Here is a 23,477-nt window from a genome sequence, read left to right as displayed (position 1 = left end):
CTGCATAGTGGGTAAGATCGGGTTCCTCCATGTTTGTTGATGTACCAAAGTACTGACATGTCTGCCTGGATTAAAACAGTCCCCAGAGGGAGAAAGTCTTGAAATTCTTGAAGTGCTAGGAGGACTGCCCTCATCTCTAGGCTGCTGAAATGCAAATTGATCTCCTTCTTAGGGACCACATGTCTTGGACCATCTTTCCCAAGGAATACCCCATCCCACCCCAGTTGGGAAGCGTCCATAGTTACTGTAGCAACTGGGGGTGGAAGAATGAATGGTCTGCCTAAAAAAGATAGTCAGCTTGAATCCACTAGAGAATGTGCAGTTTGCGGATTGGAGTGATTCTTATAAGAAAAGATAAGGGCTGATAAAGAACAGACTATTATACTGTCATGGCCCACTGATGAATTTGAATAAAGAATTGTGCTAGAGGGACCAGAAGTACGGCAGCTAACATCAACCCCAGACCTTGTAGTACTAAGCATGCAGGAGGAGAAAGGTAAGAGATAACAGACTGAACCCAATCTCTCAAAGATGTGATGTGATGGAGAGGTAAGAATGCCACTTAAGTTGTAGTACTCGAGAGTCCCCGTGAACTCTAGGGACTACAATGGGACTACACTTGGCTTGGTATAGTTTATTGAGATGCTAAAGTGTTGGAAACCTGGAACAAGTAGTCCCTGGCTTGAAAAAGTTGATGCTTGGATGGAGAGGTGAGGATCCAGTCTTTGAGATATGGAAACACCTGGAATCCCTTAAGTCTCAAGTGAACTGCCACAACTGCCATGCATTTGGTAAACACCTAGGGAGATGTAGAGAGTCCAAAGGGCAGTGCTCTGAATTGGTAATGACTGGCTCCCAGCTGAAAGTGTAGATGTCTGCCAGATCGCCTGTCTATTTTTGGGTGATAGTATGCATCCTGGAGATCTACAGAGCACATCCAATCATCATTGTGCAGAAGAAGCAGGGTGGACTGAACCATGATCAAGTGGTACTTTATCTTCTTTACATACTGGTTCAACCTGCATAGATCTAAAATAGGTTTCAGGTCTCCTGATTTCGTTGGCACTGAAAGAAGTGTGAGTAATTTCTGTATCCTATCTGGTCATTTTGGACCTCCTGGGATGACTCTTCTGCAGGAGCTTTTGTACTTCACGTGCTGCATCTTTCCTCTGACTGGGTGGAATGTTGGGAAGCTTCCTATTTTGGATAGAAGGAGGAAGGGAAAATGGAATGTAGTAACCTCTGGATATAATTCTTAGTGCACATGAATCTTTTGTGATATCTGTCCTGGCATCTAGGTGCAAAGAGAAATGACCACAGACTGCCTCCAGAGTTTGAAAGTCAGGCAGTGCTTCAGGAGTGCTGATAGGGTCTATCTGAAAAAGAATCTCTGAAGTCCTGGTTCTGCGGACACCCAATGCCTCTACAGCAACGTCTTCCATTAAAATTTCCTCCTCTGCCTCTGGCGGAATTATCCCCATATGAAGCCTGGAAAAGTCTCAGATTTTTGGAACCACATCTTCTTACCACCTCGTTGGTTTCTAGAGAAGGTCTACTGAGGGGTAGAAAACTTGATTCCTATGGCAGTTTTTCCCTTTTGTTCTTTGCGGGTAAGTGTGTCCTTAACTGATAGCCTGAACAAGGAAGTTCCACCAAAGGAGGCAATGACAAAGGACATCTTGAAGGGCTCCACAAAATTGCATAGCTGCATCCATACATGTCTCCTTATGGCTATGCCAGAACCTGCTGCCCATGAAGATCTTCTGCTGCATGGGAGATAAGCCTCATTGATGCATTAGAAATGGACAGCAGAGTGGCCAGTTGAGAGGAAGTCTTTTTGAAATCCTCAGCAGACATGGACTCTGACAGAGTGTTTGATAACTCCTTAGTCAAATCTCTCTGTAGCAAAGTAGCTTAATGAGCAAAGATGAACACTTGCTTTCCAAATCTGTCTATCATTCTGGGCTCTCTTTTCGATGGATGGACAGAAGAGCTCTGCTCAGCTAGCTCCTTCGTGGTGGCTGCCGCCACCACAATAGCATCAACCAGGACTCCCTTTCTCCACTGTGGTCTATTAGCATGAGGGACCAGAAATTTGTCCGGGTGCTTAGCAATGGTTTCAATAGTGCCCGGTTCCTTGCAAGCCCGGTGGAAAACCAAGTCAATCAGTTCATCTGCTGAGGGGGGGGGGGGGGGGACACCCAACATATAGATAGTCCAGAACTGAAAGCCTCCAGAAACACTCATTCTTCAGGAGAAGGAGAGTGGGAAGACCAGACACACTTCTATTTGAGGATCTCAAGGATACCTCCCCAAAGGAGATGTCATCGGGTGGTGATCTGGAGGAACCTTCTCCCTCATCAAAATTAGTGTCTTCTGTGAGAGACTCCATGAGTGAGTCTATGTGCCTTTTCCTTACACATCCTCCTCCGAGGAAACTCTTCCATGGGGTGTTTGACAGAGGTATCAGAAGAGGGGGGAAATTCCTCTAAAGGAACTGTTTGGAGACTTCACGGAACTGGCTGTCCCTCTGGAATAGGTCAGATGGGCTCAGACCTTGGAATCAAAAATGGGAGAAGGGTAGGATTTGAGACAAGACAGGATGGTTCCCTGTGAAGAGAGAAAGCCCTTTCTACCACCCTGAATGCTGAAGGACCAGGGGCAAAGTACAGTTGTGTACACTTAACATAAATGTAGATGTTCAAGTGCATTCACTGTTGCAGTCATCACACTTGGGGGTTATCTGCTGCAGGTAGCTCTCAGTCGGCCTGAATACCAGAGTCTTGGGACTTCTGCATTGGATGCTGTCACTTCTTCCATGACGTCCAGTCGTCAGGGGTATAAAAAATGCAGCCGATGCCATTACATCAGTTTTTCTTGCCCTAGATGTCAGGACCTCACAAAATAGGAAGCAATTACATGGTGTGGAATACCTTCCAGTAAAATGTAAATACCATTGCCATAAAATATGGCCAAAAAAAGGATAGGTAGAATGTATAGAAAAGTCAGGGGGGGCTGGGGGGAGGGTAATCAGGACTGCAACAGGGAATACACTCGAACATCTACATTTATGGTAAGTGTACACAACTGTACTATGTTCTTCTTGTTTCACTGTTGCAGTCATCACACTTGGGTAGATTCCCAAAGCTGAGGAAGGGTGGAGGCAGTCAATAAGTATTAGGGCTGGCTAGCAGGCCTTGCAAGACTCTGGATTTAGAAAAGACAGGCAAGTGGTAATGCATGGTGAAGGTGTGTACAGAACTCCAGGTTGTAGCTTCCAGGATGTCCCTGGTAGGGACTCCCCTGAGAAATGCTGTAGAGGATGAGGTAGCCCTAGTGGAATGGGTTCTGATCCCCTGTGGGGTAGGTTTTCCATGGTGTTTATAGCAGAAATGGATGCAGTGTACTATCCATTTGGAGATGGTTTGCTTTGAAATTACCTTGCCCTCTGCCCCTGTAGCAAAGCTGACTAGCAGCTGGTCAGATTTTTTTTTAAAGGTTTAGTCCTGTCAAGGTAGAACCTAAGCTGCCTGTGCACATCCAAAGAGTGCAAGATCCTTTCCCCTTTATTCTGAGGATTAGGGAAAAAGGTTGGTAAATGGATGGATTGGTTTAAAGCCACACTAGAAACCACCTTGGCCATAAATGATGGGTTAGTCCTGAGGGAAGCCCTATCTGCATGGAAGATAATGAAGGGTTTCACAGCCATAAGGGCCTGCAACTCAAGACACTCTTCTTGCTGAAGGGATGGCTGTTTTCCCAGAGAGGAATTTTAACTCTGCTGTAGCGGCAGGCTCAAAGGGATAAAGTGTGAGCTTCTCTAGTACAAAGTTAAGGTCACAGGCTGGAGTGGGAGCTCTCCTCGGGAGGTCTTAAGTTGTTAGCTCCTCTTAGGAACTGTTTGACCAGAGGGTGAGAGAAGAGGGGTGGCTCAGTATTGTAATGAGCTGAGATGTCAGAGGCATGAATCTTAATTGAAGAGAAGGATAGGCCTTTGTGGAGCAGTTCTGCTAGATAATCTAGGATTTTAGGTAAGGTGGGCATGGTTGTGTCCTTTCCCTGAGACTGGCTCCAAGAACAGTATATTTTCCACTTTTCTGAATAGGATTTCCTAGCGCTAGGCCTCCTGGCCTCAAGGATGACATCCAGCACCTGTTTGCTGAGGGTTGCTGGTGATGTATTCAGGGGATGAGCCAGGCTGCTAGGTTCAGGGTTTGCAGCTGAGGATGCAAAAACTGGCCCTCCTGCTGTGACAGCAGGGAAGGGATCTGAGGCAGGTGTCAGGGTGGCACTACTGTCAGACTGTGTAAAAGTGGGTACCAGTGCTAGTGTGGCCAGTCTGGTGCAATCAGGATTGTCCTTGGCTTGTTTTGTTTGACCTTGAGTAGTACTTTTGAGAGGAGGTGCAGAGGGGGAAAGACATAAATAGAGAGGTTTTCCCATGTAAAGGACAGGGCATCCACTTTCCATGCTTGGCAGTGGGGAGTTCTGGTGCACAATTTGCTCAGTTGATGGTTCTGGGGGGGAGGCAAAGAGGTCCACCTCTGGTGCCCCCCACCTGTGGATCAGAAGCTTGAATGATTTGGGTTCCAGTTTCCACTCGTGTGGGTCCATTAGATTTCTGCTTAAGTCGTCTGCCAGTGATTTTAGTTTGCCTGGCAGGAATTGAGCTTGCAGGTGCACTTGATTGCTCAAGGCTGTGTTCCACAGAGCCATGGCTAACCTGCAGAGTGGGTAGGAATGAGTCCCCCTGCTTATGTACCACATAAATGTGGTGTTGTCTGTCTTAATCAAGAGTTGTCCTGGAAAGATAAGGTATTTGAAGGCTGTTTCCAAGGGTAAAGTGACAATACGAGATGAACCTTTCAGGTTCAAAGAAGGCTTTGGATCTGAGGACAGCCCAAGAGGTTTCAGAACCCAGGTGGTTGGAGGGGTCTATATTATAACACTGACGTTGCAAAATGTCGAATGTTATAATATCGACACCACTACATCAAAGGCTGAAAATAGCGAAGCTGCGGAACATCGACTTCTTACCTAGGGCAAGATTTCGGTGGGCCGTTCCGTGGCTTTGCTATTTCCTCCACTGTGGTGTGACAGTTACGGACCTTAGGGTGAGGGTGCGGGTTAAGTGGATAGGTAGGAATGTGTGTATGGTTTAGTGTAGGGTTAGAAGTAGGATTTTGTTAAGTGTGTGTGTATTAATTAGTTTGTTTGTGTATAGTTTCTTAGGGTAAGTGTGCGATAGTTACAGACCTTAGGGTTAGGGTGCGGGTTAAGGTTAGTGGATAGATAGGAATGTATGCACTTTTTAGTCTATTGTTAGAAGTAGGGTTTTGTTAAGTGTACGTGTGGATTATTTATTTTGGTGTGCTTGTATTATGTGCATGCTTCTCGGAACAGCAAATTCTTTCCCTGGGAAAAAATTTGCTATTCTGAGGGTTCAATGTTATCACATTTCGAAATTCCAAGTTCCAGCTTATGGTGTCCGATATTTTGGAATTTCGATTATGTCATATAGACCCGGTTGCAGCCATAATTTTTCTAATCTTGTCCAGCAGCTCCAAAGAAGGAAAAATTCTTTGGAGTCTACTTAGGGTATAAAAATACCTATGTAAACACTTCCAAGCAAAGATCCTAAATCTTCTTGACTTTGTTGCATATTTAGGAGACAAATAAATAGCCCCCTATTGCTACTTTATGAAATGCTTATCCAGTCAGTCTTCCCAATCCTTTCTAACCTCCTCTGATTGATTCTTATAGTTATCATGCAATATGTTATATGTTCTACTAATTATCCCTTTTTTAGCAGCAGTTTCTGTTATACACTACTAAAACCTCTACCAGTGCTGGTCTAAAGAATTTAAAATCTTAGTAACCAGAACCTGCTATATTTTATTTAACTAGGTTGTCCGCTCCAAATGAGTAGACTCCCAGTTTTTATTTCTGTTTAGGGTTTCTCATGAAATATTTTGTCTACCCCTCCAGTTCTATGACCTCTTCATTATGATCCAATATCTGTGTGACAAAATTTCTTCATTTTGTCACTTAACTCTCTATTTCACCAAGCTTTATACAAATTTATGTGAGGTCTCCATTGTGAGTTCCTGCAGTTGTACATATTATGCAATCCATTTCCAAAATACTTAATCTCTACAGAATGTGGAATTTATCCTATTAACCCTATCTAGCCACAAATATGATGCTGAAAACATGCAGGTTAAACAGGCATAACCAGAAAGTGCAATCAATCCGGTGCTAAACTCTAAGCAGGTACCACGTCTCCATGATAACAAATTTATCTACATGCTAAACTGACTTATGTCTATAAGAACAGTAAGAACAGACTGTTCCTTATGTTTTTATAGTCTAATCAAATCATTAAAGTCTAATCAAATCCTTAAAAACAACCTCAAAACATCTAGCCAGAAATGTTCTTACAGCAGGCAAAACTATTGCTCCTGGACCTAAAATTCACACCGCAAACTCCCTTTCTTCTTCTTTCCTTACATATGCTCCTTTTCACCTTGAACCTGAAAGATGCTTACTTGCATATCCCCATTCACAAAAACACAGATTTAGTTTTTTTTTGCTTGGGATTGCATTTTCAATTTAGTTCTTTACTTGTTGGTCTGTCTTATGCTCAAGAGTCGTCACCAAGTGCCTTCCTCCAGTGACAGCTCACTCCATGTTTCATGGCATCTGCATGACCCATTACCTGGATGAGTGTCTGATCTCAGAATCTGCTAGCCAAGACAATCATGTAGTGTTATAGTGCTCCAAGAATCTTATCAACAACCTTGGTTTCACACTAAATCTGAAAATGTCATCCCAGGTATCTTCTCACAGGCTAGTCTTTTTAGGATGCCTTCTGGACACCTGTTTGATGACAGATTTTCTTCCTCAAGAAGGTATTTTCTTACCATCATGTTTTTCTCAGTCCTTCTCAACACACAATGCCCACACAGCTAAATAATTTCTGAAATTTCTAGGATTCATGGCCTCGTCTAGCCTCATAATTCCATTTGCTAGAATTCATATGAGCAAAATACAGTAGTCCCTTACACAAGTTTGAGCCAAGCACACTCTTCCTCTATTTTCTCCAATTTTTGTTCTCAGTTTGTGAAAACAGAATTCCTTTAGTGATGCAGTCAAGTCCTATGCAACCCAAGAGCTCCTTTATTTCCCCAACCCCTCTTTGTGACAGATGCCATGGACTTTAGTTGAGGGGAAGTTAACACTCAGCTGTCTTCCTGCAGATAGTCCACCAGTGGGGAACTCCCCAAATATTTCTGTATTCCTCCTCGCTAAAAAGACAATTGAAACAGCTCTACTTCAAGACAACTTACAAAAAGGCTTTGAAAACAGTGGCATTCTCAAGCTCCTCAATGAGGATGCTTCATTATGCCTTTCATCTTACAGAGCTCCTTTCTCCAAATTCCAAAGCTGTTAAAAGGACTTACCAAAGATATTACTGGTGACTCCTTTTTGACCCAGACAGCACTGATTTTCCCTTCTCATGCAACTGACCACCCCTGACAACTGTTCTATTCTCATTCAACTGGCCAGAGGCAATTACCAAAGATTTCCTCATAAACTGGACTTACTCATACAAGATAACTAATACTTAACTTGGCCAAAGACAGTCAAAAGGCATTTTTTAGTTATGCTGATAATATGAACAGCACAACACAGCAATGTAATGAGAAGACTGTGAACAATGTTACCAACACCAGTGCTGAAGATAAAGAGAACCTACTGGCCGATAAAATTAGCTTTAACTTTATCCTTCTCTGCCCTCCTTCTGTCCGTCAAGACATACCTGAAACTGGCTGGTGTCCAGCCATCACAGAAGTCCTAAAAGTGCTACCAAAAGCTAAAACTATTGCATTGATGGATGGGCCCTGACAATGTCCACATATACATCTTAAATAGCATGGGGCACAATTTAGCCAGACTCCTAACAACACTATTCAATCTCAGCCTCCATACAGTTTTGTACCAAGTGAATGGAGAACAGCTACAGTCATTCCTTTGCATAAGGGAGGACCTTCCCCTAGACCCAGGCAATTACACACCCATAAGTGTTCAGCTCATATGCAAAACCATGGAAAGACTTATGGAACTAATCAATGAGGCCATAGGGAACCTGCAAACACTGGACCCATTTCAGTTTGTGTTCAAGAGCAGATCAAGCTTACTCAACCGGATGGATTTTTTTGAAAAGGTCACTAAAGCAATGGATGAAGGCACAGTTACACACTGCATACTTCAACCTGGCTAGAGCTTTTGGCACAATGCGCCACTCAGTCACAGTAGAAAAGTTAAATAAACTGGGAATAAACCCCTATGTCACCTGCTGGATTGCCAGCTGGCTCACAGGCAGGATGCAGATAATCAAAATAAGAGAAGGTACTTCCACAAAGAGACCAATCACCAGTGCAGCCCCCAAGGTTCAGTTCTGGGATCTCTCCTGTTTGGCATCTACTTTTCTGATATAAAGGCCGATACCAAAGGGCTCTGGCTGTCTAAGTTTGCAGATGACCAAAAGCTAGGAGCAGTCATTTAATCCCAAAATGACTTTGCCATCTCTCAGGAAGGATTGTTCCAAATAAATAACTGGTGACAAAAATCATGGACTGAAACTATATGCAAAAAATGCATTACTGTACCCTTTGGGAAGTCATCTACCTCAGGGAACTACTACAATGACAACACTTTCTTAGAGCTGACCCAGTTGTTCGGGATTTGGGAACTTATTTATTTAACATTCATTTACTGGGAAAGTGGGACAGATCCCATTTTCAGAGGAAGGCTTAGGAGAAATGCTCCAGACATGTGGACAGTGACTTAACTTTTGACAAATGTCCATTCTTTTAAGAAAGTCCTTCTATAGTGCACAGCTTATAAACAAAGGGATTACACCTAGGTCTAGGGATGTCATTGTCCCCCTTTACTCAGCCTTCATAAGGCCAGTCACTGAATAGAATGCCCCCTTTGGTGTGTATCTGTCCAGATACATGCAACATCTGGAACAACCGTAGATATACCTTACTAAAAGGACACAAGTACATTGACCAACTCAAAGCTCTGTCACTACACTCTTTATCCTACAGACCACTAAGAGGTGACCTGTGTCTGGCATAGAAGGCATCCTCTGACCCACTCCTGATGGATTTACTGCACATCAGCAAGTCAAATGGCATCAGAAATACTCAGTCTAAGGATCTAACCCTCTTCTGCAACATCAACAGAATACTTTGGAGGTACAGGTATATCTTGCATAGGACACCACTGCTCTGGAACAGACTCCCTGTCCACATAAAATGAGAAGTTATGTACCTACCATAACATTCCATGTTAGTTGTCTTCTCTCGCCTTCTTTCTTGCTTGATGGGTTCGGAGCCGATCCTCGGCTCCGACTCGGCACTTGCTAAGCTCGAGAGTCACTTTTACCAGCTCGAGGCAGCCCCATATCCCATGATGCAAGGCGGTAAGTACCCAGATCTTGTTTGGTACCTATAGGCAATAACACCTAGCACAAAAACCTTCCCAGAAGGAAAGAAAGGCAAAAAGCCTAAAGGATGGGCTATAAAAATGACCAGAACTAGCTGGTCTTAAGAAGCAATCTTCCAGATAGGGAGAAAAAGGTCTGTCCAGGCCAGGGGGCAGGAGGGAGGGTCGCAAGAAAGAAGAAGAGAGAAGACAACTAACATGGAACGTTATGGTAGGTACATAACTTCTCAATGTTAAGTTGTCAATCTCGCCTTCATTCTTGCTTGATGGGACCGTCCCTAGCACCTCTATCCTGGGTGGCTCAATGGAACAGACTCTTGAAAACTGTAGAGCCAAAACTGGCTCTATCCCTGAAGGCCAAATCCAATTTGTAATGAGAAACAAAGGTATGAGGAGTGGCCCAAGTGGCTGCTGCACAAATAGTGTCTAAGGGGAGTCTAGCCTGAAAAGCTGTGGAAGTGGCTAAACTTCTGGTGGAATGCGCTTTTGGTTTTGAGCACAGCTGTTTTCCCCTGAGCTGATAGATTTCGGAGATGGTGGAAGAAAGCCATCTAGATAAGGTCACTTTGGAGACAGGAAGGCCTTTCTTATTTTCAGCATAAGAAAGAAAGAGCTGATCGGATTTCCTGAATTGTTTTGTTCTGTCCAAATAATATCTGAGTTGGCGGTGAACATCAAGATAATGTAATTTTGTTCCGATCTGTTGGAGTAATTAGGGAAAAATACAGGGAGATCAATAGATTGGTTCAAATTAGCTTTCGAGGCCACCTTAGGCAAAAAGGATGGATTAGTTCTCAAGGATACCCTGTCCTTGTGGAAGACCAAGTAAGGGGGACGAACAGAGAGCATGAAGTTCTGACACTCTCCTGGCCGAGGTAATAGCAACAAGGAAGAGTGTTTTCCATGAAAGAAACTTCAGGGAACATGAAACAGCTGGCTCGAAGGGAGGAAGAATTAAGGATGTCAGCACTAGATTTAGGTCCCATTGAGGAGGAGGACTCCTGACAGGAGGTTTAAGAAGAAAAATTCCTTTTAGAAAGGCTCTACAAAGCCTGTGGGACATAATGTTGTGATCTGCAAACCCGACATGAAAGTTCGAGATAGCGGCCAACTGAACTTTGATCGTGGAAGATGAAGAGCCCGAGTGAAAGATTTCCGCTAAGGAATCCAAAACTGCATGAACAGGGGCAGTAAAGGGATCTATATTTTTTGATTTTGCCCAACAAGAGAAGCGTTTCCACTTGCTGGCATAAATTCTTCTAGTAGAGGATTTAAGGGAAGCCACTATGATATCCATAACCGGGTTAGAGATCATAGGAAGCCTGGCTAAGGAAGGAAGTGGAGCAACCAAGCTGTGAGGTTGAGAGAAGGAATAGACCGATGCAGGTGACCCGATTGGTGGATCAGAAGGTCTGGCACTGGGTCCAGATGCCACGGCTGCATCAATAGGTGACGATGGAGGAACGGAAACCAAATTTGTCGAGGCCAATAGGGGGCAATGAGAATCATTTTGGCTCTCAAAACGGTGGCTTTCTGGAGTACTTGTGGAATCAACGGAAAGGGAGGAAAGGCATAAAGAAGTCCCTGGGGCCAATCCTGGGTAAGAGCGTCTCTGGGGGGATGGCCTGGTAGTGGGGAGAGAGAAAAGAAGTCTGGGCATTTGCTGTTTTGGGGAGTAGCAAAAAGATCACAACATGGGCGGCCCCATTCTAGAAAAATCTCCTCCACTATAGATTGTTTGAGAGACCACTCGTGAGGCATGAGAATAGCTCTGCTCAATCTGTCCGCTAAAATGTTGGTTTTCCCAGGGATATGCATTGCTACCAGAAACTGATGAGAGGAGATCGCCCATTGCCAAAGTCTGAGAGCTTCTCGACACAAGGGGTAGGACTTGGTTCCGCCCTGTTTGTTGATATACCATACTACAGACATGTTGTCTGTGTGTACTGCAATTGTTCCCAAGGGAAGAAAGTCGTTGAGGGCTTGCAACGTTAAAAGCACTGCTCTCATCTCTAGGACATTTATGTGCAGGTGGTATTCGAACGGTTGCCACGTCCCATGAACCATCCTGCCCTGATAATGACCCCCCCCCCACCCGATCAGGGAGGCGTCCGTAGTGACTGTGGCTGCCGGGGCCGGGGATACAAAGGGTCTGCCCTGATGAATCTGGGGAGAAGAAATCCACCAGGATAGGTGGTTTTTGCAAACTTGTGTCACCAGGATTTGGTGACGCATGGGAAGTTGTTGGTAAGACCACTGGGTGAACAACATCCATTGAAGAAGACGCATGTAGAAGCGGGCCAAGGGAAGAAGGGTAATGGCCTCTGCCATGAGGCCCAACACTTTCAGGACCATTCTGGCTTGCACCTTTTTGCTGGCAAGGATGATCCGCACGTGACTTTGGATATCTGAGATTCTTTGGTCTGTGAGGGTTGCTGACATCCGAACAGTGTTTAAATTTGCGCCTATGAAAGTAATAGACTGGCAGGGCAATAAGGAGGATTTTTCGTAGTTAATCGAAATTCCTAATTGAGTGCAGAGATTTAGGGTGTAATCCCTGGCTTGGAGAAGTTGATGCCTGGTGGTGGCTGAAAGGAGCCAGTCGTCGAGATATGGAAACACCTGGAATCCTTGACGTCTCAGGTGAGCCGTGACCACTGCCATACATTTGGTGAACACTCTGGGGGCTGTAGTGAGACCAAAGGGCAGGGCTCTGAATTGAAAATGACTGGACCCCAGCCGAAAGTGGAGAAACTTTCTGGAGCGTCTGTGAATTTTTATGTGATAGTACGCATCCTGAAGTTCTATTGAGCACATCCAGTTGTCTTTGTCCAGGAAGGGCAAAATTGACTGAAGTGTGACCATTCGAAATCTTGTCTTTCTCACAGACTTGTTGAGTCTGTTGAGATCCAATATTGGTCTCCAATCTCTCGTCTTTTTGGGGACCAAAAAGTACCTTGAGTAGAGTCCGGGCTCTGAATGGTCTGTTATAACTGGCTGAATGGCCCTTTTGTGTAGAAGCTTTGATACTTCTAACTTTGCGATTTCCCTTAGACCGGGTGGCACATCTGGAAGGGAATTTTTGTGAGTGAAAGGACTTTCCTCGAAAGGAATTTTGTAACCCTCGGATATGATCGACTGTACCCATCTGTCTTGTGAGAGGGAACGCCAGGCTTCTGGGTACAGCGATAGTCTTCCCCCGACTGCCTCCAAGGATGGACAGTCGGGCAACATCTCAGGGATGCTGGAAGGGCTTGTCAGAGAGAGGCTCTCTGCTTCCCTGGTTTTGTGGACCCCCTCTGCCTCTAGGGCGGCATCTGTTGTTATTACCCCCTCTGCCTCTAGGGGTAAACTGACCACGTGTGTCTGGCGTGACTCCCTGGGATTTACGGAACCACATTTTACCACCCTTCTGACCTTTGGGGTAAGGTCTAGAGGGGGTAGAAAAACGGACCCCTACGGCAGAAAGAGTCTTGCCGTCTTGCTCACACCTGGTCAATGTATCCTTCACTTGAGGGCCAAACAATGCTGACCCATCAAAGGGAGAATTCGTGAAGGACGCCTTAAAGGGATCTGCAAAATTACAGAGCCGCATCCAGGATTGACGTCTGAGAGCCACTCCTGTACCTGCGGCTCTACTCGCTCCATCTGCTGCATACGAAATCAGCCGCATGGAGGAGTTAGCTATAGAATTAAGGATTCCTAGCTGAGAAGCAATCTTTTCTTGAGCCCCTGGAGCTGTAGGATCCTGTACTACTTCACCTAGTTCTTTAAGGATGTCCCTTTGGAGTCTGGTGAAGTGACATAAATAGTTCAGCGAACGCATGGCAAAGGTCGCTGAGGGGAACATCCGCTTACCATACCTGTCCATGGTCCTAGAATCCTTATTAGGAGGATGGACTGGTACGGAAGGATCTGCAAGTTCCTTCTTAGTGGCGGCCGCCACCACCATGGCATCAACAGGGACACCTTTTGTAAGGAATTGCTTTTCAGAAGGGGCTGTAATAAATTTAGATGGCCTCCTAGGAACTGGCTCTACAGAATCAGGAGAAGCCCAAGCCTTCCGAGCAATAACCTCCATAAGGGGGTCGAAAGGCGGAGACACCCAGGAGGTGGAGGGTCGAGATCCAAATGCCTCTAGGTATACCGACTCATACTCGGAGGGATTTATGGAGGGCCAGTTTCCCCTCTGTTTTAGGAGTTCTAGGATGTCTGAAAAGGAGACATCCTCAGAGGGGGATCTTGGGGACCCCTCCGACTCATCTAAGTCGGTATCTGAAGTGGTAGACTCAGGGGAGTCCAGGTGTTTCCTCTTACAAGTCCTCTTGTGCGGAGGATCTCCTGATGGGTCAGGAGAATCCTCGGAAGAGGGGGTTCTTCCCAGTGGGGAAACCTGAGGCGGTGGATCTCTAGGTCCGGGAGCAAGAGAGTGGGAAGAGATATCGACAGGCACTGTAGAGGGAGGAGCTAAGGGAATAGACTGCTGACTGAGCCCAGTTGCCAGCACACTCTTCATCACCTCGAAGGCTCCCCTCCCAGGGAGATCCGAGAGAACCCGTTCCGAAGAAACAGGGACTCCCGGGCCCACCGAAAAGGAAGGCTCCGAGGCAGATGTCGGGGCAGAGCTCACCAAGGCCGAAGCTCCAAGGGGAAGAGCGGGGTCAGACAAGGGTCCGATGCCACTCACCCCCTCGGAGGAGACCAGGGAAGCCCGACCACCGAATCCCTCCAAGGAAGGTCTCGAGGAGGAGATAAGAGTAGATGCTGAGGGTGCAGAATGGGGGGGGGGGGTATCTGCCCCTCAGCCATAGCCGTAACTATTCCCGTAGACTCCAGCTCCAAACTCTGGGGTAGAGTCGAAGGAGGAACTTGAAGAGGGTGTGGACTAATAGTCGTCTGTTGAGACGGACTATGAAGCATCTGGGCCAGTGCCTGTGATTTTAATAATCTGCTTACCACCCTCTCTAAATCATGGTCTGATAACCTGGAAGACCTAGATGATCGGCTCCGATGGCTCCGTTCCGAAAGAAGAGGTGAGGCTGGAGCCGACAGTATCGGTTCCAAAGAGGGAGACCTGGACCTCTTCCTCGAAGGAACCATCGGAGCCGACAAACCCACGGATCCAGTCGGAGCCGATAACTTTTCGGCTCCGAGTGTAGATCTAGATGTATCAGCTCCAGCCGGAGCCGATACAAGCATGGAAGTAGTGGTGTCGGTCGGCGCCGACACCGAAGCCTGGGCCACATGGTGGTCGGAGCCAGTCGGAACCGACACCAAAGTGACCATAGCAGTATCGGCACCGATAGCCATCAGTGCCGAGGATTTAGACAAGGTCGGATCGGCTCCAGCCGGAGCCGATCTCGACTCCGACAAAGTCGGAGCCAAGGCCGAAGGCTTAGACACAGAAGCCTGGGCCTTAGTAGTCTTGGAAGGCTTTCCCAGAGCCGATTTGGCCGGGGAGCCCTCCGGTTTAAGGAGTCCCCTTAAAATAAGCTTATTTCTCCTTTCCTGCAGGACTCTCTGGCCAAAAGAGTGACATATTGCACAGGAGTCCTGCAGGTGGAGAGGTCCCAGGCAGTATAAACAAGAAGTGTGACAGTCTGTCAGAGACATCTTCTGACAGCACGAGTCACACTTCTTGAAGCCTGAGACCCTCTGTTCTTTGGACATTATTGTATACACAAACAGTACACACACAGTCCCAATCAGACAACTAAAGTTAAAGAATAATAAGTAAAAACCTCACACACACACACACCCTGACAGGGGGGGGGGGGGGTGGGAGGGAAAGAAAGGCTTGACTAAAAAGATGACGAAGGAAAAATAAAGTTAGTCAAAAAGGGGCTTACAATTAACTAAAAGTGATAGATTTCTACAGAAAAGATGATTTTTTTCTGATTGGGGCAACTAGTAGTTTAAATATAAACACTTACCAGGAGCTGGCAAAAGGAGGACCTAATCAGCGAAGCGGCAAACGAGATATGGGTACTTACCGCCTTGCATCATGGGATATGGGGCTGCCTCGAGCTGGTAAAAGTGACTCTCGAGCTTAGCAAGTGCCGAGTCAGAGCCAAGGATCGGCTCCGAACCCATCAAGCAAGAATGAAGGCGAGATTGACAACTTAACATCAAAGTTTATCCCATCTGCATATTCAAGCACAACTTAGATCTATGAATGGGAAACAGAAATTTTACCCGAGGACTGCTCGCTGTACTATTAACTGAGACAGCAGCTCCCAAATGCTTTATCCCATGCATGAATCCCTTCAAATTATCTATGGAATGAGTAATATATAATTACTGCCCATGGGATGAGTAAGGCCAATTTATAAATAAATGGGATAGGTTATTTCAAGCCAAAAAGGGAAATTGGCTATGCTTACAATGGCCTGCAGCAAGGACAGCTAGTGTAGACCTTATCTATAAACTTATGAATCTATTAGGCTTGTATGACCTCAGGGAAATACCAATGCTATCACTGACAGACGTGCTGCTAGGTTCTTTTATTCTGGCAGACTCAAGGTCAATAAGAAATCTTTCAATATTTTGAAAAATGACTTCAAATCCCTGATTTTGACACTCATCTGAATACTGGCACTCTCACCAATAAGGCTACAACCAGTATATTTATACTTTCTCTCTCCTTCTGAACCAAATCCTCTCTGTCATGAATGTTTACAGGTTATCAATCTCAGTCAGACAAATAGAATATCAAAATAGCAAAATATTTGTGGCATTAAATTAGAAAGTAGCATAAATACAGCTAGAAATCATATTACTTGTTTTCCTTTTTTACTTTAAACTCTCTGCACTTTTAATGAAGGAATTAAGAAAAAAATTGGCCTTGTTATACACACTGAATAATGTCCACTTCAAATTAGAATTACAAGATTTACTGAAGGTCTCTAAAAATAAAAGCAAGTACCAGCATCATACCTCTCAAGTGTACCTCATTACGAGGAGCGTACCTCATTTGGGGTCTTAAAAAGTTCATGTTCCTTGAAGTTCCTCAAAGTTCCACATTGAAAGTGTTTGTCACACATTCAGTGTGAAATCCATGGTAAATAGAAATTAAGCATATTAATTAATTAAAGGATCTTATAACTAAAACCAGCATATTTTAACCATCCTAAGACCTTCCTAACTGAAGTTGTTAAGTAAGCCATTAGTATGTGTTCCACATTTTGCCCATTTGTTCCACATTATGAAGGCGAGTGTTCCTCATTTTGGAGATGGAAGGTTGAGAGCTATGAGTACTAGTAAATGGGATAAGAAACTAGACAGGTGAAATAGTGATGACAGTGAAGTAAGATATGAATGAAAATCTGAGAGTGATAAGAAGAGAAGACAGTAACAGAGAAAACAAACAAAACTGGGATCTTCAGAAAAGGGTAGGAGCAAATTACATAGGAAAAATCGGAAATATAGGCTCAATACATGCAGAGGGGAAACAAGGTTAAGAAGGCAGGAACTGAATAAACTATGTAATGGTTGACTGACAATATTCAAAGTCAGGTATAATGTCTGCAGCTACAGTTGTGTTGGCATGGTTTGCAGTGTATAATGTTTGCACATGAAATAGTGTTGGTATGATTTATTTTAATTTATATCAATGTCATGTATGATAATTTAATAAAGTTGTTTCTTGTTTAAAAAAATAACAAGAAGAAATTAAAAAAGCTCTTAACAATGCTGGCTATATGCAAGTGTTGCGCATGACAACCAAGGTTCCACTGAATACTGATGCAGCAGTGAGCTTTCACAGGGACCAAGAGACTGTTGAAGAAAACTCAGATACAACAAAATAGGTGGAATAAAACCCAAATGTTATGATATGCTGCTACAATGATCCTCCCAAAAGAAGTGAGGGACACTCTAAAAGCATAAAATATTCTAAAATGTTTACTGAATGAAGCAATAATGAATGTAATGCTGTGTGCCATAGCTATTATTTAGCACACTAATATGCAAAACAAATAAGCTACCTAACTTTCACTGTTTTAAAAAGGGCAAAAAACTCACCTTCACTACATTGGTCCCATCAGCAGCTGAGACAAAATACAATGGCAGACCCATCTTCTTAGCAAAGTTGAATGACTTCTGAGTAACTTTCATATCAGCTGAAAAACAAGCACAAAATTAATTAAATATATTAAATGACCACAATTAACACTCACTCTACAATAAACAAAGTACAGTAAACTCTCAGTTAACCCGCATCCATGAGGATTGGTAAAAGCTGGATAACTGTAGTTTCTGGTTGCTTGAGCATTACTATTGAAAATAGGCCTGACTAATACTGTACCCTATACTATTTGTTTGGTTCAACTTGTTCTTAGGATGGGAAGAGAGGGAATGGGAATTTATTCCTGTCTTCCTTTTTAAGATTCTAAAACTCTAAAAACATAAGAAGAAGTTATGTACACACCATAACATTCCATGTTCTTGCCTACATTCTTGCAGGTTTGGTTCGGAGCCAATCACGGCTCCGGCTCAGTCGAATACTAAAGTGCGAGAACTTCCACTGGCTCGAGGCTAACCCCTATCCCATGATGCACTGGGCCACATTCCCAGATCTTGTTTGCAAGCGAAAGATTTATACTAACCCAACCCAAATAACTACACCAGAAAAATATATCTATATACAGATGTTTGGTACGAGACAAACCCCCCTCTCCCTGAGACTCCAAATCATCATAACTATGTACATAAATATAGAACTGTCCACCCATGGGGGTAGGAGGGTGGGACGCAAGAAAGTAGGTGACATGGACAATAAACATGGAACGTTATGGTAAGTACATAACTTCTTAATGCTATGTTGTCCTAGCTCATCATGATTCTTGCAGGTTGGGACAGTGTCCCTAGCACCTTAATCCCAGGGTGGCTCAGGAAAAAATACTCAACACAGTGGATCCAAAGGAAGACCTGTTCCGGGAGGCCACATCTACTTTGTAATGAGTGATAAAAGTATGAGGTCTCACCCATGTGGAAGCTGCACAATTAGTCAATAGGAAGTCTGGCCTGAAAGGCCGAGGATGTAGAGACTGCTCTTGTGGAATGTCCCTTTATCTTCCCTGCAAATTGTTTATTATTCTTACTGTAAGAGAAGGAAATGCAACCAGCCAGCCATTTTGACAAAGTTACTTTGGAAACTGGCAACCCTTTCTTTTTGTCAGAAAAGGACACAAAAAGCTGGTCGGACTTCCTGAGATCTTTTGTCTTACACAGGTAAAAGCGTAAATGCCTATGTATAACCAACTGATGCAATTTATACTCTGCCTTGGAGCTGCAGTTTGGAAAAACACAGGCAATTCAATGGATTGGTTTATATCATTCTCTGAACAGACTTTTGGAAGGAACGATGGATTACTTCTCAGGGATACCCTATCCTTGTGAAAAATGATAAGGGGAATGAACAGAAAGAGCTTGTAATTCCGATACCCACCTGGTAGAGGTTATGGCTACTAAAAAGAGCCTACCATGACTAATACTTCAAATCACAAGATGATGCGGGTTCCAACGGTGGTAAATCAATGAGTTTAGAACAAGACTTAGGTCCCAAGGGACTGAGAGCTCTTTGATCGGGGGTATGAGTAAGAAAGTGCATTTAAGGAAAGCTTTACATAACCTATGAGACATAATAGGAACTCCCATTTCTCCATATGGAAATTAGAAATGGCTGCCAAATGAACTCGGTCATTGCTGCAGCTCCTTTGTCAAAGAGCTTGGAAAGAAATTCTAGGAATGCAGTAATAGGAGCTGTAAAAGGTTCTATGGTCTGTCCCGCAGCCCAACATGAAAATCTTTTCCACTTACTGAAATACAATCTCCTCATAGACGGTTTATGGGAGGAGGTGATAATATGACTCACTGCAGGGGAAAAAGAGTAGCACCTGGCTAACCGTAGAATTGCAGCAGCCATGCTGTCAACTTGAGGATTTGGATAGATGGATGGAACTCCCCCGAAGAGTGGGTCAGCAGGTCTGGAACTGGATCCAGAATCCAAGGTTCCTCCAACAGATGGGTCAGAAGAAAGGGGAAACAAACTTGTTGAGGCCAGTAAGTAGCAATGAGGATCATAGTGCTTTTCAACAATCTGGCTTTCTGCAGTACTTTGGGAATTAGAGGAAATGGGGGAAAGGCATAGAGTAGTCCCGGGGGCCAATGGAATGAGGGCAAAGTAGTTGCTGCATTTGGCATTCATGGAAGTGGCAAAAGGGTAGTAGCAAGGCTGGCCCCATTTTTAGAAGATCGTTTCCACAATCTCTGTTTTCAGGGACCACTTGTGAGGCAACAGAATAGCTCTGCTGAGCTTATCCACTAACACATTGGATTTCCCCGAGATGTGCGTTGCTATCAAAAAGCGTCGAGAAGCGATCGCCCATTGCCAAACTCGTTGTGCCTCCCGACATAGTGGGTAGGATTTGGCTTCTCATTGCTTGTTTATGTACCACACTGCTGACATGTGGTCTGTCTGAATTGCAACCATCCTCTGTCAGTACAGAGTCCTGAAATGCCTGCAATGCATAGAGCATCATTCTCATCTCCAGACCGTTGATGTGCAAGTGGCTTTCATATTCTTGCCATAGGCCTTGAACGGTCATTCCCAGATAATGCCCCATCCCCACTCGATCTGGGAAGCATCCGTGGTCAGTACATTAGGTTGAGGAAAGACAAGGGGTTGGCCCTGATACAACTGGTCTGTCTGCAGCCACTAAAGTAGGTTTTTTTCTGCAAGATTCCATGATGATAATCTGATGTGAAAGAGGAAGATCTTGCATTGACCATTGAGCAAATAGCAACCACTGCAGAACTCTCATGTGTAGTTGTGCTACGGGAACTAGAATAGCTTCTGCCATGGTACCCAGAACTCGCAGCACACCTCTGGCCTGAACTTTCTTCTTTGACATCAAAATCCTGATTTGCTGATGAAGGGAATGTATTCTGTATGGGGTAAGTTTTGCAGTCATATTTCCTGAATCCAATTCTGCGCCTAAGAAGGTAATATGCTAACATGGTGACAAGGCAGATATTTTTAAGTTGACTGTGATACCTAGTCTGGTGCAAAGCGACATTTTTTTGTCTCTTGTTCGTAGTAGTAAATGCTTGGTGGTGGTGGATAGGAGCCATTTGTCTAGGTATGGAAACACATGGAATCCCTGACATCTCAAGTGAACCATGACCACTGCCATGCATTTGGTGAACACTCTGGGGGCTGTAGTGAGACCAAAGGGCAGGTCTCGAAATTGGTAATGACTTGCTCCCAGCCAGAAGTGCACGTGTCTCTTGGATCACCTGTCCATCTTTATATAGTAGTATGCATCCTGGAGATCTGCTGAGCACATCCAATTGTCTTTCCTGATAAACGGGAATATTGACTGCAGAGTTACCATCAAGAACTTTGACTTCTTCACTGCTTTGTTGAGCTTGCTTAGACCTAGAATGGATCTCCAGTCCCCTGTCTTTTTTGGAACTACAAAGAATCTTGAGTAAGTTCCGGATCCCATTTGGTCTGCGGGGACCTCTTGGATGACTTTTTTCTAGCAATAAGAGTATCTCTTGCATTGCATAGTCTTTTGACTGGGTGGAATGTCTGGTAAGGTCTGGTCTACCGGAGGGGGAATGGAATAGACTCTGGATGTAATTGTTTGTACCCATTTCTCTTGGGAGACTTCTTGCCAGGCATTTGGGTACAGTGACAATCGACCCCTGACGGCCTTCAGAGAAGAGCAGAAGGCGGGCCTCCTTTCAGGAGTGCTAGAAGGGCCTGTCAGAGAACGCATCTCTGCCACACTGATTTTGCGGACCCACCCTGTTGCGAGGTCGGCGTCTTCCATTATAACTTTCCCCTCTGCCCCTGGGGGAAGAGTCAACACATGCATCAGAAAAACTTTTTGAGACTTGCGGAACCACATCTTTCCACCCTTATGACCTTTGGGATAAGGTCTAGACAGGGCAGAAAAATGGACTCCAATGGCAGATAATGTTTTCCCGTCCTGCTCGCACCTGGTCAGAGTTTCTTTCCTCTTTGGTCCAAAAAAGAATGAACCATCAAAGGGGGTGTTGGTGAAGAAAGACTTGAGGGGCTCTGCAAAATTGCAAAGACGCATCAAGGAATGCCTCCTGAGAGAAATTTCTGTCACTGCCACTCTACTCGCTTCATCAGCCGCATATAAAATGAGTCTCATGGAGTTAACTATGGAATTGAGGGTGGAGAGCTGTGAAAATACTTTGTCTGTAGACCCCTGAGCTACAGAACCTTGAAGGGTATCTTCAAGCTCTTTGAGAAGATCCCTTTGAAGTCTGGTAAAATGGGTAAGGTAATTCAGTGACCGTAGGGTGAAGACCGCTGAAGAAAAGGCACGCTTTCCATATCTGTCCATGGTCCTAGAATCCTTGTTAGGAGGATGGACAGATGAGGAGGTCTCCAATAGCTCCTTCTTGGTGGCCGCCGCCACCACCATCACATCTACAGTGACACCTTTAGTCAGGAATTCCTTTTCTGAGGGAGCAGTAATAAATTTGTTAGGCCTCCTCGAAACAGGCTCCACTGTATCAGGCGATGTCCAGGCCTTACGAGAGATGACACCCAACAGTTGGTCAAATGAGGGAGTCACCCATGAGGTGGAAGGCGAGACCCAAAAGCCTCCAGGTATAGCAATTCATCCTCTGAAGGGTTGGTGGACTTACAGCAACCCCTCTGTTTAAGGATCTCAAGGATGTCGGAGAAGGAGACATCCTCAGAGAGGGACCGTGAGAACCCTTCAGAGTCATCCAAATTGGTATCAGACATGACAGACTTAGGCGAGTCTATGTGCTTCCTCTTGCACAGTCTCATCCTAGGGACTTCAGAGGGGTACTCCGGAGAAGTTTCAGAAGAGACAACGCCACCTGCAGGGGCCTCCTGAGGTTCTGGGTCTATACACCTGGGAGGGGGCGGTGGTGAGGAGATAGACACTGGCACCTGGGAGGGACGAGAAGTTGGCTCTGAGAGCGCAGCTGTCTGGGGAGACAGCACTCTTTCCATCATTTTGAAAGCCCACCAGACCCACTCCGAAGGGACTCTTCACTCTGAAGAGACAGAAGGTTGACTCTGAGGCGGAGCTGGTGGCTCCAAAACTGAGGAAGGAGCAGAGCTCAACTTAGCCGAGGCACCGAGAGGTAGAGTCAGATCATAGCCAGCTCTTCTCCCTGGACCAGACTACCGAGCATGGGCTCCTACATTCCTCAACACTGGACAGAGTCCAGGTTGGAACCAAAGATTCCAAAAGTGGTCTTGGCGCCGATGGTTCTGCTATTATTGGATCCAATCTCTCTGGCTCCAAAGACTCCAGGGTGATAGGAGGAGAAATCAAAAAGGCAGGCGCCGAATGGGGTGGCTCCGATTCCTTTGGGGTCAGAGACAAAATTTTAGCAAGGGCCAGTGTTCGGAGCAATCTCTTCACCACCCACTCCACGTCATCATCAGATAAACTCCTGGAAGAATGGGTGGACAAAGAAGGAGATCTGCCTCTCTCTAAAATAGGAGATCTCAGTGTTGGAAATGTCTCCAATAAAGGAAACCGACTCCTTGATATCTCCATCGGCTCCATTGACACTCTAGGCACAGAAGAGGACTCTCTTGTTCCAGACTTATCGGAATTGAGAGCCCTCTGTTCCGATAATACCATTTTCTTTGGTGGTTCCAAAACTGGAGCTGTAGTAGACTATCTTTGGTGATTTAGTATGGGTTAAAGAAGGGGAAGAAGATTTGGAGCTCTGGGAGGTATCTAAAGCTTCCTGAAAAGACCCTTTTAATAAACCCCTTGCCATCAACTTATTCTTTCTCTCATGGAACACCCAGTTACTTAATCCATGACATATGGTGCAGGGGTCCTGTAAATGGATGGCACCGAGGCAGTAAACGCAACTCGTGTGCCCATCCGTGAGAGATCTTTTGAGTGCATTTATCGCACTTC

The 23,477-nt window shown here is 45.0% G+C and overlaps 1 protein-coding gene across 1 annotated transcript in view; it reads right to left on the bottom strand.

Moving 5' to 3' along the window:
* The window catches only part of LOC122815814 (rab-like protein 2A), a gene marked incomplete in the record, with an annotated part of 1,114,697 nt that overhangs the window by 188,195 nt on the left and 903,025 nt on the right, over positions 1-23,477 (bottom strand). The window contains 1 exon segment of the mRNA XM_044088616.1: positions 17,539-17,636. Coding sequence (XP_043944551.1) covers positions 17,539-17,636 — 98 coding nt within the window.

Source organism: Protopterus annectens, chromosome 11.part0 (genome assembly GCF_019279795.1).
Source record: "Protopterus annectens isolate FY-2018-M chromosome 11.part0, PAN1.0, whole genome shotgun sequence".
Lineage (NCBI taxonomy): Eukaryota > Metazoa > Chordata > Ceratodontiformes > Protopteridae > Protopterus > Protopterus annectens.
The sequence above is the reverse complement of the archived record's forward strand: the minus strand, read 5'-3'. Positions and strand labels throughout refer to the sequence as shown.